Raw genomic sequence first — 10,922 nt, forward strand, 5'->3', positions numbered from 1 at the left:
GTTATAACCATCTTATAGACTACCAACTGTTATAACCATCTTATAGACTACCATCTGTTATAACCATCTTATAGACTACCATCTGTTATAACCATCTTATAGACTACCATCTGTTATAACCATCTTATAGACTACCATCTGTTATAACCATCTTATAGACTACCAACTGTTATAACCATCTTATAGACTACCATCTGTTATAACCATCTTATAGACTACCATCTGTTATAACCATCTTATAGACTACCATCTGTTATAACCATCTTATAGACTACCATCTGTTATAACCATCTTATAGACTACCATCTGTTATAACCATCTTATAGTCTACCATCTGTTATAACCATCTTATAGTCTACCATCTGTTATAACCATCTTATAGTCTACCATCTCTTATAACCTTCACATAGCCTATCATCTATAACCTTCTCATAGCCTGCCATCTATAACCTTCTCATAGCCTGCCATCTATAACCTTCACATAGCCTGCCATCTATAACCTTCACATAGCCTATCATCTATAACCTTCTCATAGCCTGCCATCTATAACCTTCACATAGCCTACCATCTATAACCTTCACATAGCCTACCATCTACAACCTTCACATAGCCTACCATCTATAACCTTCACATAGCCTACCATCTATAACCTTCACATAGCCTACCATCTATAACCTTCACATAGCCTACCATCTATAACCTTCACATAGCCTACCATCTATAACCTTCACATAGCCTACCATCTATAACCTTCACATAGCCTACCATCTATAACCTTCACATAGCCTACCATCTATAACCTTCACATAGCCTACCATCTATAACCTTCACATAGCCTACCATCTATAACCTTCACATAGCCTACCATCTATAACCTTCACATAGCCTACCATCTATAACCTTCACATAGCCTACCATCTATAACCTTCACATAGCCTACCATCTACAACCTTCACATAGCCTACCATCTATAACCTTCACATAGCCTACCGTCTATAACCTTCACATAGCCTACCATCTATAACCTTCACATAGCCTACCATCTATAACCTTCACATAGCCTACCATCTATAACCTTCACATAGCCTACCATCTATAACCTTCACATAGCCTACCATCTATAACCTTCACATAGCCTACCATCTATAACCTTCACATAGCCTACCATCTATAACCTTCACATAGCCTACCATCTATAACCTTCACATAGCCTACCATCTCCTATAACCTAAGAAACACAAAAACAAGCCACTGTATTGACATTTCTGCACTTAAAGAGCTTTTTAGTATCACAGTAATTGTTTGTGTGTTGTAGCATATATTAGTACAGTAACAATTGACTGTCATTGCACATAGCATTGCTTAACACAGCCATTAATGTAGGCTTATTAGGTTGTAACATCAGCATCCATATATTCCCCCCCCCTCCCAAAATATATGAGACTGGCAGCATATGGCTGTGTCTCGTTTTTATGAAAAGTGCCAATTCTGGGGGGGATTCTCTGAAAAGATTTTGGTTAAATTTTTTGAGTATAAACTCAACGTCCATTACTTTGAGATTATTTCTATATGTTAATCAAGAGTAATATTCCCTTGCAGCATAATTCCATATAAATGAGAGTCAATACTGCTAGAATTTAGGATAATTCCCATGCCAAATTTGAGATACAGTATACAGATAATTTATATATTAACAAATATATATATATATATATATATATATATATATATATATATATATATATATATATATATATATATATATATATATATATATATATACATATATATATATAGTGAAAGTACAATGTAGTTGCACTATATAAATTATCTGTTGCTATGTACATATAATTCCATTAACCAGTAGAATAATTGAAAAATAAATTTATTGATAAGGTAAATGGCCTTATTTCAGTGTTAATAAATTTGGGAAACAATAAGACAGAATCATTCTTTAATCACATATATATTATTGATAATTCCACAATTATATTCAAAATTATTAGAAGGCTGTCAGTCCTTATTAAAAATTAATAGGGGAAGTTTTTATGCTTTCCAAAGATCCTAAATTATCAGAAGACTATCAAACTAATTTCCAAAATAATAATTGCTAGGTAAATTTTTGATGCTTACCAAAAATCTTAAATTATTAGAAGTCAAACAAATTTCAAAAATAATTGCTAGGCAAATTTTGACTACTTACGAAAAATCCTAAATTATCACAAAACTGTCAGACAAATTTCCAAAATAATAATTGCTAGGTAAATTTTTGATGCTTACCAAAAATCTTAAATTATTAGAAGAGTCAAACAAATTTCAAAAATAATTGCTAGGCAAATTTTGACTACTTACGAAAAATCCTAAATTATCATAAAACTGTCAGACAAATTTCCAAAATAATAATTGCTAGGTAAATTTTGACTGCTTACCAAAGTCCTTATCATTACTTCCCTAGACTTCAGTGAGGGGGATCAGATCTATAGTACACTTCAGCAAAGGAAAGGATGCACCCCAACCCTCCTAGTAGAAAGTGGAGCAGTAATCTGCATGCTACCTAACAACCCCCAACCTGGTGAGACATTAATGTTTGTAAAAACCATTAATGGGGGTTGGTGCTACAAGCTATGGCATGTTATTACCCAGTATTTTTATTTGCAATTTAAAATGAATTAGATAGCCTGAAAATGACCCCATTTCTCAGGATTTTAAGATAAGTTTTGATATGTTAATGTGTATTTTTTCTATATTTGAAATAATACACTAACCTATCTGTGTTTTCCTGTAATAAACATGATATGAACTAGCAAAATTTTTTGAACATTATGTACTATTTGTGTTTTTTCCATTAATTGTCTTTTTCTGTGAGGTGGGGAGAATTTTCATGCATATATATATATATATATATATATATATATATATATATATATATATATATATATATATATATATATATATATATATATATATGCAAAACAACCACTCTGAAAGAATAGAGAAATTCCAAGCGCTTTCGTGAGTAGTCACGAAAGCGCTTGAAATTTCTCTATTCTTTGAGAATGGTTGTTTTGCATATTCTGAAATCACCTGTTTACTGTGATCTTATTGCATATATATATATATTATATATATATATATATATATATATATATATATATATATATATATATATATATATATATATATATATATATATATATATATATATATATATATATATATATATACACAGCCTCTCCTCACTTAACAATGGAATTCCAATTCTAAGACCTCATCGGTAAACGAATTCGTCGGTAAGTGAGGAGCATACAATGATGGTAGTGGGTTTGTGTACCATCTTTGATATTGTTTTAATGTCACCTTTGCTACATTTATAGCATTTCTGGTATATTTTAAATGTTTGTACAGTATTGTACTGTATATTGTAATAAACAGAATAGAGGAAATCAGCTCTAATATAGATTTCTGAGGTATGAATACTGGTCAGAGAGCCTGTTGTATGAGTCGTCGGTAAACGAGTACGTCGCTAAGTGAGGAGAGGTTGTATATAAATTTATGTTGAGTAATGCAACTATGATAATTCAATCAAAGCAGTTTACAATAGATTTATATTAAAAATGTCTATACAAACAATTTTGAGATGATACTAAATTTTCAGAACTAAACAGAAACATTATATAACCAGCACAAAAGTAATAGTTATTTTATGTTAACCAAACAACCATGATTTTTTGAGTATATTCTATTTTATTTATAATAAAAATGAAATACAGTCAAGCTATCAAAAAACAAAACCCGAAATTTTGAATTTCTTTTCGAAAGTATAATAAATATATATACGTGCATATATATTGTATATATATATATATATATATGTACATATATATATATATATATATATATATATATATATATATATATATATATATTTATATGTACATATATATATATATATATATATATATATATATATATATATATATATATATATATATATATATATATATGTACATATATATATATATATATATATATATATATATATATATATATATATATATATATATATATATATACAATATGTATGCACGTATATATATTTATTATACATATATATATATATATATATATATATATATATATATATATATATATATATATATATATATATATATGAAATGCCAAGAATGCTTTTAAAAAATGGCATAAAATAATATTAACACCTTTTGGGGGTATTTCAGACTGGGAAGTCATTTATGATACCCAAACTGTCAACACTCAACATAGGAAGCAACAGTTAGCTATATCTCAAGTCCACTTCAAGTCTTCGGTGAGAGTGAGTGGCCATCCAGGTGGACATTCATCACAGTATGACGTCCATACCCAGTTTTGTGATGGTGGACATCCGTCACTACCACAAGTCCATATACAGCAAGTCTCTAGAGGAAGTGGAAATCAATCACTGCGTCCAGTCACTTCTCCAGTGACGACTCAATCACTGTTTCAAGTCCATAGCAAATCTTCAGTGAGATTGAGCGTTCATCACTGCTGTATATGTAGCTTTCTTTGAGAATTGACTTCTACCGCTATCACGATTCCTTACCAAGTCTTCAGTGGAAATGGTTAATTTGTCAGCTACACAATCTTAGAATAGTCGGATGATCATAGGACAGTTTGTGGTGATTCTTATTTTTTAAATAAGGTTGAAATCCTACTTCCAGTACACGTTTGCTTCACCACAGATTAGGTCCTCATGTAATGAAGACTCCTGTCAGGAGACATTTTCTGGTTTCCTGACAAACAAAACACCACCACCACATTTTTGCCATGGTGGCCCATAAAACTGGTGTCACACTATTGTTGAATACTTATGAGCAGTCTCCATTAAGAGAATTTTCATCATGTTATTTGTAAGTTGCTGTCAAATCATATGTGAAAATGAGTTGTCATCACTTTGAAAAAAAGTTCACACTGTGTTTTTTGAGTGAGTAGTTATCACTGTTATGAATTTGCATTTGTATAGTGTGGGTGACTGTCAGTGAGTGAAGCCTTCATCATAGCTACTGTGAATCAGTTGATACCTGGAGTTTACCTGGAGAGAGTTCCGGGGGTCAACGCCCCCCACGGCCCGGTCTGTGACCAGGCCGCCTGGTGGATCAGAGCCTGATCAACCAGGCTGTTACTGCTGGCTGCACGCAAACCAACGTATTGTTGATAAATTTTGAGACAAGGGCAGTAATTGCAGGTCAAGATTCAGGTTCTAGTGAAGCATATTTTGCTTTATCAAATCGTTCAGCAAAATACTGTCGCGACAATATCTTGTTTTGCACGTTATGTCTGTCTCCACGTGTAATTCGTAATAAGAATTATATATTCACATTCAGTCTGCTTAAAAAAATAATACCTTGTGTTTCACTATCAAGGCATAAGACCTGGAAAATGTGACCTGCTTAAGCTGCCTTCATTGGACTTGAAAGGTCAGGTAAGCTTTGTCAGGAAACAACCATGTACTTGAAAGCTTAAAACCATTCATAAATCACCCCACTGAAAATTCGGTCATTACCCTGCCCTTAGAGAACAAAAATGTAACTACAAATTTTTAGATAATTTAAGTAGCTACTGTTAGTTTGCATTATGTAAATTTTAGCAAGGTTAGGTTAGATTGCTGTGATAGTTCTGGTGAAAGATAAGTAATTGGCTTATTAAAAATTTGAGTAATAGTTTAAAAAATACTAGTGAATTCAATATTTCTGGGATTGTTGATTAAATATTTATATGGAGGCCGAAAAAAAATTTAGTAGTTCATATATGCTAACAATTAAACAAACAGCCTAGAAATTAATAATTCACCTTTCTAAATATAATAAAATAAACGTATTCAAATATTTGTAACGTGTCAAAAAAAATTACTTCATAAAATTGTAGTAATTTTAGTTATATTGTTGAAATCAAACATGATTGTTTAAGAGCGTTGGGATAACTATAATAATATTATCAACATCAAGGGTGTGAATTTATATGTAAAACTGAATGTGATATGATAAAAAAATATATATATTTTTTATTGTTTACAAATTTTCAAAGCCACCAGAAAACATTTATGGCCACACTTGGATAATTTATATTGACAAATATTAAAATAACTTATTTTCCAAACGACGTATATATAAAACGTGACTTTTTTGCAGTTGGTGATTATAAAATATATAATTTGTGGATGTGAACTATAGGCTCCTGGACATTTGGCCGATGGACATTTCACCAAAGGACATTTGACTGAACGGACATATAGCCGAACTGACATTCATCTTAACCTAACCAAACCTAATTATCCATTCGGTCTATTGCTCGTTCGGCCAAATAACTGTCGGTGCAATGTCTATTGGACCAATTGTCCTTCGGCCAAATGTCTGTCGACCAAGTGTCCATTGGTCATCTGTCCAGCCACAGAACTATGGCTGAGTGCACAATCAAACCCTCAAAAAAAAAAAGTCCATAGAAATAATAGGTGCTACTGCATTGCATTTACTTATATGCATATCACTTTTTTGACCACAACTGATAATATGTGGATTACCAAGTAAGCGGATTAAATCTGAATAATGTGGATATGAGTGAAGGTTGAACAGATAGTGAATAATGATGACAGAAACTACCATTTCACTCTTCTAGGTTAAAATATTGGGAAATAAGAAAAAAAATATTCATAATTCTGTTGACTAGTGTTATAAATGGGAGAACAATTTACATAATCAAGCAAATGCGAGACTTATTATGTGTGCAGTAAATATATTGAAAATTAAGTTTATTACATACATGATATTGACTTTCTTATAAATAAGTTGATCTCTGGTTGTTGATTCAATATCAAACAACCTTATTATTGTAATCGGAAACTCAGGCTATCTCTGTCTAGTTTAATTGATATAGAAAGTGGTTGGTCTCATATAGAGACCATTCTAAGTGGATGGTCTTCTATACAGATTATTCTAAGTGGATGGTCTCATATAGAGACCATTCTAAGTGGATGATCTCTCATAGAGACCATTCTAAGTGGATGATCTCTCATAGAGACCATTCTAAGTGGATGATCTCTCATAGAGACCATGCTAAGCGGATGGTCTCTCATAGAGACCATTCTAAATGAATGATCTGTTAAAGAGCCCATTCTAAGTGAATGGTCATAGAGACCATTATAAGTGGGTGGTCTCTATAGAGACCATTCTAAGTGGATGGTCTTTCACAGAGACCAGTCTAAGTGGATGGTCTCTTATAGAGACCATTCCAAGTGGATGGTCTTTCAGAGACCAATCTAAGTGGATGATCTCTCTTAGAAACCATTCCAAGTGGATGATCTTTCATAGAGACCAATTTAAGAGGATGGTCTCTTATAGAGACCATTCTAAGTCTCTTTGCCAGTCACAATAATTTTTTTTTATTTTCTTTGAGCGGACCAATTTTATTATAGTTATAATATGTCAGCTGCAAGGAAGACTATAGCAGGATTTCAGAGTCATGAAAACGCAATGTGTGTCTGGCTTTTTTAACCCGTAAACGGTCCAAACGTATATACAGTGGACCCCCGCATAACGATTACCTCCGAATGCGACCAATTATGTAAGTGTATTTATGTAAGTGTGTTTGTATGTGTATGTTTGGGGGTCTGAAATGGACTAATCTACTTCACAATATTCCTTATGGGAATAAATTCGGTCAGTACTGGCACTTGAACATACTTATGGAGTGAAAAAATATCGTTAACCGGAGGTCCACTGTATACGTTTTTTCAACATTTGAAAGTATGTATAAAAAAGTAGATCTTCTTTTTGTTTTTCTACATTTGAAAATGTGTAAAAAAACTTTGATCTACTTTTGTAGCGCTACACATGTGAACGTAGATCTGCTTGGACCGTTTACGGGTTAATTATGTGATTTATGTTCCAGGGACCTCTAGTGTTTATTTTCCCGGGTTATTTGATAATCCTGGCTGCTCAGTACTCTTATATATATTCTTTCTTGCAGCTCTGGTGGTGTTCAGTGATTTGCAAATATTTCTGAACTCAGTAGAAAATTAAATCATTCCATTGAGTCACTGAACATCTGTTAACATGGATTTTATTTTTTAAAGCCCCCCCCCTAAAAAAAAAATTTAAATATATATTTCAGTAGAACTACCTATATATATTTATATATATTCATGTATATATATACTTACATATATTTATGTATATATAAAATGGAAATTAATTAAGTCACATTTTGTCTTTTCTGAGTTTATTATAATATATAATTATATAAATTCTATAGACATTAAAAATGTCTATCATAACTAAGTTTTTAATAATAGATCTTAAGCTATAATTACTGTTGTGCTTTATTATTTCTGGGATAACTATTATATTGGTGTTCGAATTTTTTAATGGGTAAATTAGGTAAAAAAAAAGTGATGTAAGATAGCATAATATTTTATTGAATATCGGAAATATTTGCAAATCATTTGTTGCTCTTGTGTAGATAGACAATGATTAAAGACATTTATATAGATTCTTGAGATATCATGGTAAAATGAGTTGAATTTTGTTGAAAAGTCAGGCGATTTTTTTTCGATTAAGTATACATAGATATACACACTGAGAGGTGTATGTCTTAGTGTATACATATTGTAGGTGTTTAAAGTATTCTTGACTGGAGGGCCTTAATGACCCTCGTGAAGTCTATAGACTTTAAAACCCCATTAACCAACCATTTATTGAAAAAAAGGGGGGATTTAAAGAAATCTTGACGTTATTTGATTTTATTTTTCAAAATAAAAAAAACTCATTTTTCCCATGTAGGCTCAGGAATTGTGAAGGAACTAGTATACAGATACCATGTTAAGAATCTGCTTTAAAAACACGAATTTTTAATGGGATGTAACGAGTCACTTGTCCCCCCCAGAGTGCCCAGTTGACCAGTCACCGTTGCCAAATTTTCTCCTAGTCTTTAGACACATCTAGAGCAATTTGAGAGATGCAATATGATTTTAGGAAGAATATCATTGTTTTATGGTAGATATTTGCCTCATAATATGCTTTGTTTATTGTATATTGAATAAAGAAATAATTATAATGTTTAAATTTTTAAGAACATTGTTGTTCTGTAATTATATATGTGTTTGTGTTACACATTACTTAATTCTGTGGACCGGTAAGCCAGCAGAAGGCCTCAGTCAGATGACCAAAAGCTCCAAAGGTGGGTCATTATCTGACTAAGACCCGCATCAGGAAACATTTGTCCTGTTTCCTGACGAACCTTACCTAACCTAACCTTAGTGTGGGGGTTACTGAGGGATTTATAATATTAAAGTATTAAAGTGTTCTAGACTGGTTGTGTAGAGAAAGTGTTCTAGACTGGTTGTGTAGAGAAAGTGTTCTAGACTGGTTGTGTAGAGAAAGTGTTCTAGACTGGTTGTGTAGAGAAAGTGTTCTAGACTGGTTGTGTACAGAAAGTGTTCTAGACTGGTTGTGTAGAGAAAGTGTTCTAGACTGGTTGTGTACAGAAAGTGTTCTAGACTGGTTGTGTACAGAAAGTGTTCTAGACTGGTTGTGTACAGAAAGTGTTCTAGACTGGTTGTGTACAGAAAGTGTTCTAGACTGGTTGTATACAGAAAGTGTTCTAGACTGGTTGTATACAGAAAGTGTTCTAGACTGGTTGTGTACAGAAAGTATTCTAGACTGGTTGTGTACAGAAAGTGTTCTAGACTGGTTGTGTACAGAAAGTGTTCTAGACTGGTTGTGTACAGAAAGTGTTCTAGACTGGTTGTGTACAGAAAGTGTTCTAGACTGGTTGTATACAGAAAGTGTTCTAGACTGGTTGTGTACAGAAAGTATTCTAGACTGGTTGTGTACAGAAAGTGTTCTAGACTGGTTGTGTACAGAAAGTGTTCTAGACTGGTTGTGTACAGAAAGTGTTCTAGACTGGTTGTGTACAGAAAGTGTTCTAGACTGGTTGTATACAGAAAGTGTTCTAGACTGGTTGTGTACAGAAAGTATTCTAGACTGGTTGTGTACAGAAAGTGTTCTAGACTGGTTGTGTACAGAAAGTGTTCTAGACTGGTTGTGTACAGAAAGTGTTCTAGACTGGTTGTGTACAGAAAGTGTTCTAGACTGGTTGTGTACAGAAAGTGTTCTAGACTGGTTGTGTACAGAAAGTGTTCTAGACTGGTTGTGTACAGAAAGTGTTCTAGACTGGTTGTGTACAGAAAGTGTTCTAGACTGGTTGTGTACAGAAAGTGTTCTAGACTGGTTGTGTACAGAAAGTGTTCTAGACTGGTTGTGTACAGAAAGTGTTCTAGACTGGTTGTGTACAGAAAGTGTTCTAGACTGGTTGTGTACAGAAAGTGTTCTAGACTGGTTGTGTACAGAAAGTGTTCTAGACTGGTTGTGTACAGAAAGTGTTCTAGACTGGTTGTGTACAGAAAGTGTTCTAGACTGGTTGTGTACAGAAAGTGTTCTAGACTGGTTGTGTACAGAAAGTGTTCTAGACTGGTTGTGTACAGAAAGTGTTTCTAGAGTGTTCTAGACTACAGAAAGTGTTCTAGACTGGTTGTGTACAGAAAGTGTTCTAGACTGGTTAGACTGGTTGTGTACAGAAAGTGTTCTAGACTGGTTGTGTACAGAAAGTGTTCTAGACTGGTTGTGTACAGAAAGTGTTCTAGACTGGTTGTGTACAGAAAGTGTTCTAGACTGGTTGTGTACAGAAAGTGTTCTAGACTGGTTGTGTACAGAAAGTGTTCTAGACTGGTTGTGTACAGAAAGTGTTCTAGACTGGTTGTGTACAGAAAGTGTTCTAGACTGGTTGTGTACAGAAAGTGTTCTAGACTGGTTGTGTACAGAAAGTGTTCTAGACTGGTTGTGTACAGAAAGTGTTCTAGACTGGTTGTGTAC

The 10,922-nt window shown here is 33.0% G+C and overlaps 1 protein-coding gene across 5 annotated transcripts in view; it reads left to right on the plus strand.

The window, feature by feature from the left end:
• LOC128701743 (regulator of G-protein signaling 7) overlaps positions 1 to 9,505 on the plus strand; it is a 114,470-nt gene extending 104,965 nt beyond the window's left edge. For 4 of the 5 annotated variants that reach the window (XM_070105005.1, XM_070105004.1, XM_053795644.2 and 1 more), the window contains 2 exons: positions 2,456 to 2,572; positions 4,239 to 9,505. In XM_070105005.1, coding sequence (XP_069961106.1) covers positions 2,456 to 2,524 — 69 coding nt within the window. In that variant the 3' untranslated portion in view covers positions 2,525 to 2,572; positions 4,239 to 9,505. The remainder of the gene's footprint in view (positions 1 to 2,455; positions 2,573 to 4,238) is intronic. The other variant, XM_070105006.1, reaches the window with a different exon arrangement.
• Positions 9,506 to 10,922: the final 1,417 nt, after the last annotated feature.

This window comes from Cherax quadricarinatus, chromosome 96 (assembly GCF_038502225.1).
Source record: "Cherax quadricarinatus isolate ZL_2023a chromosome 96, ASM3850222v1, whole genome shotgun sequence".
In the NCBI taxonomy this organism is placed as follows: domain Eukaryota; kingdom Metazoa; phylum Arthropoda; class Malacostraca; order Decapoda; family Parastacidae; genus Cherax; species Cherax quadricarinatus.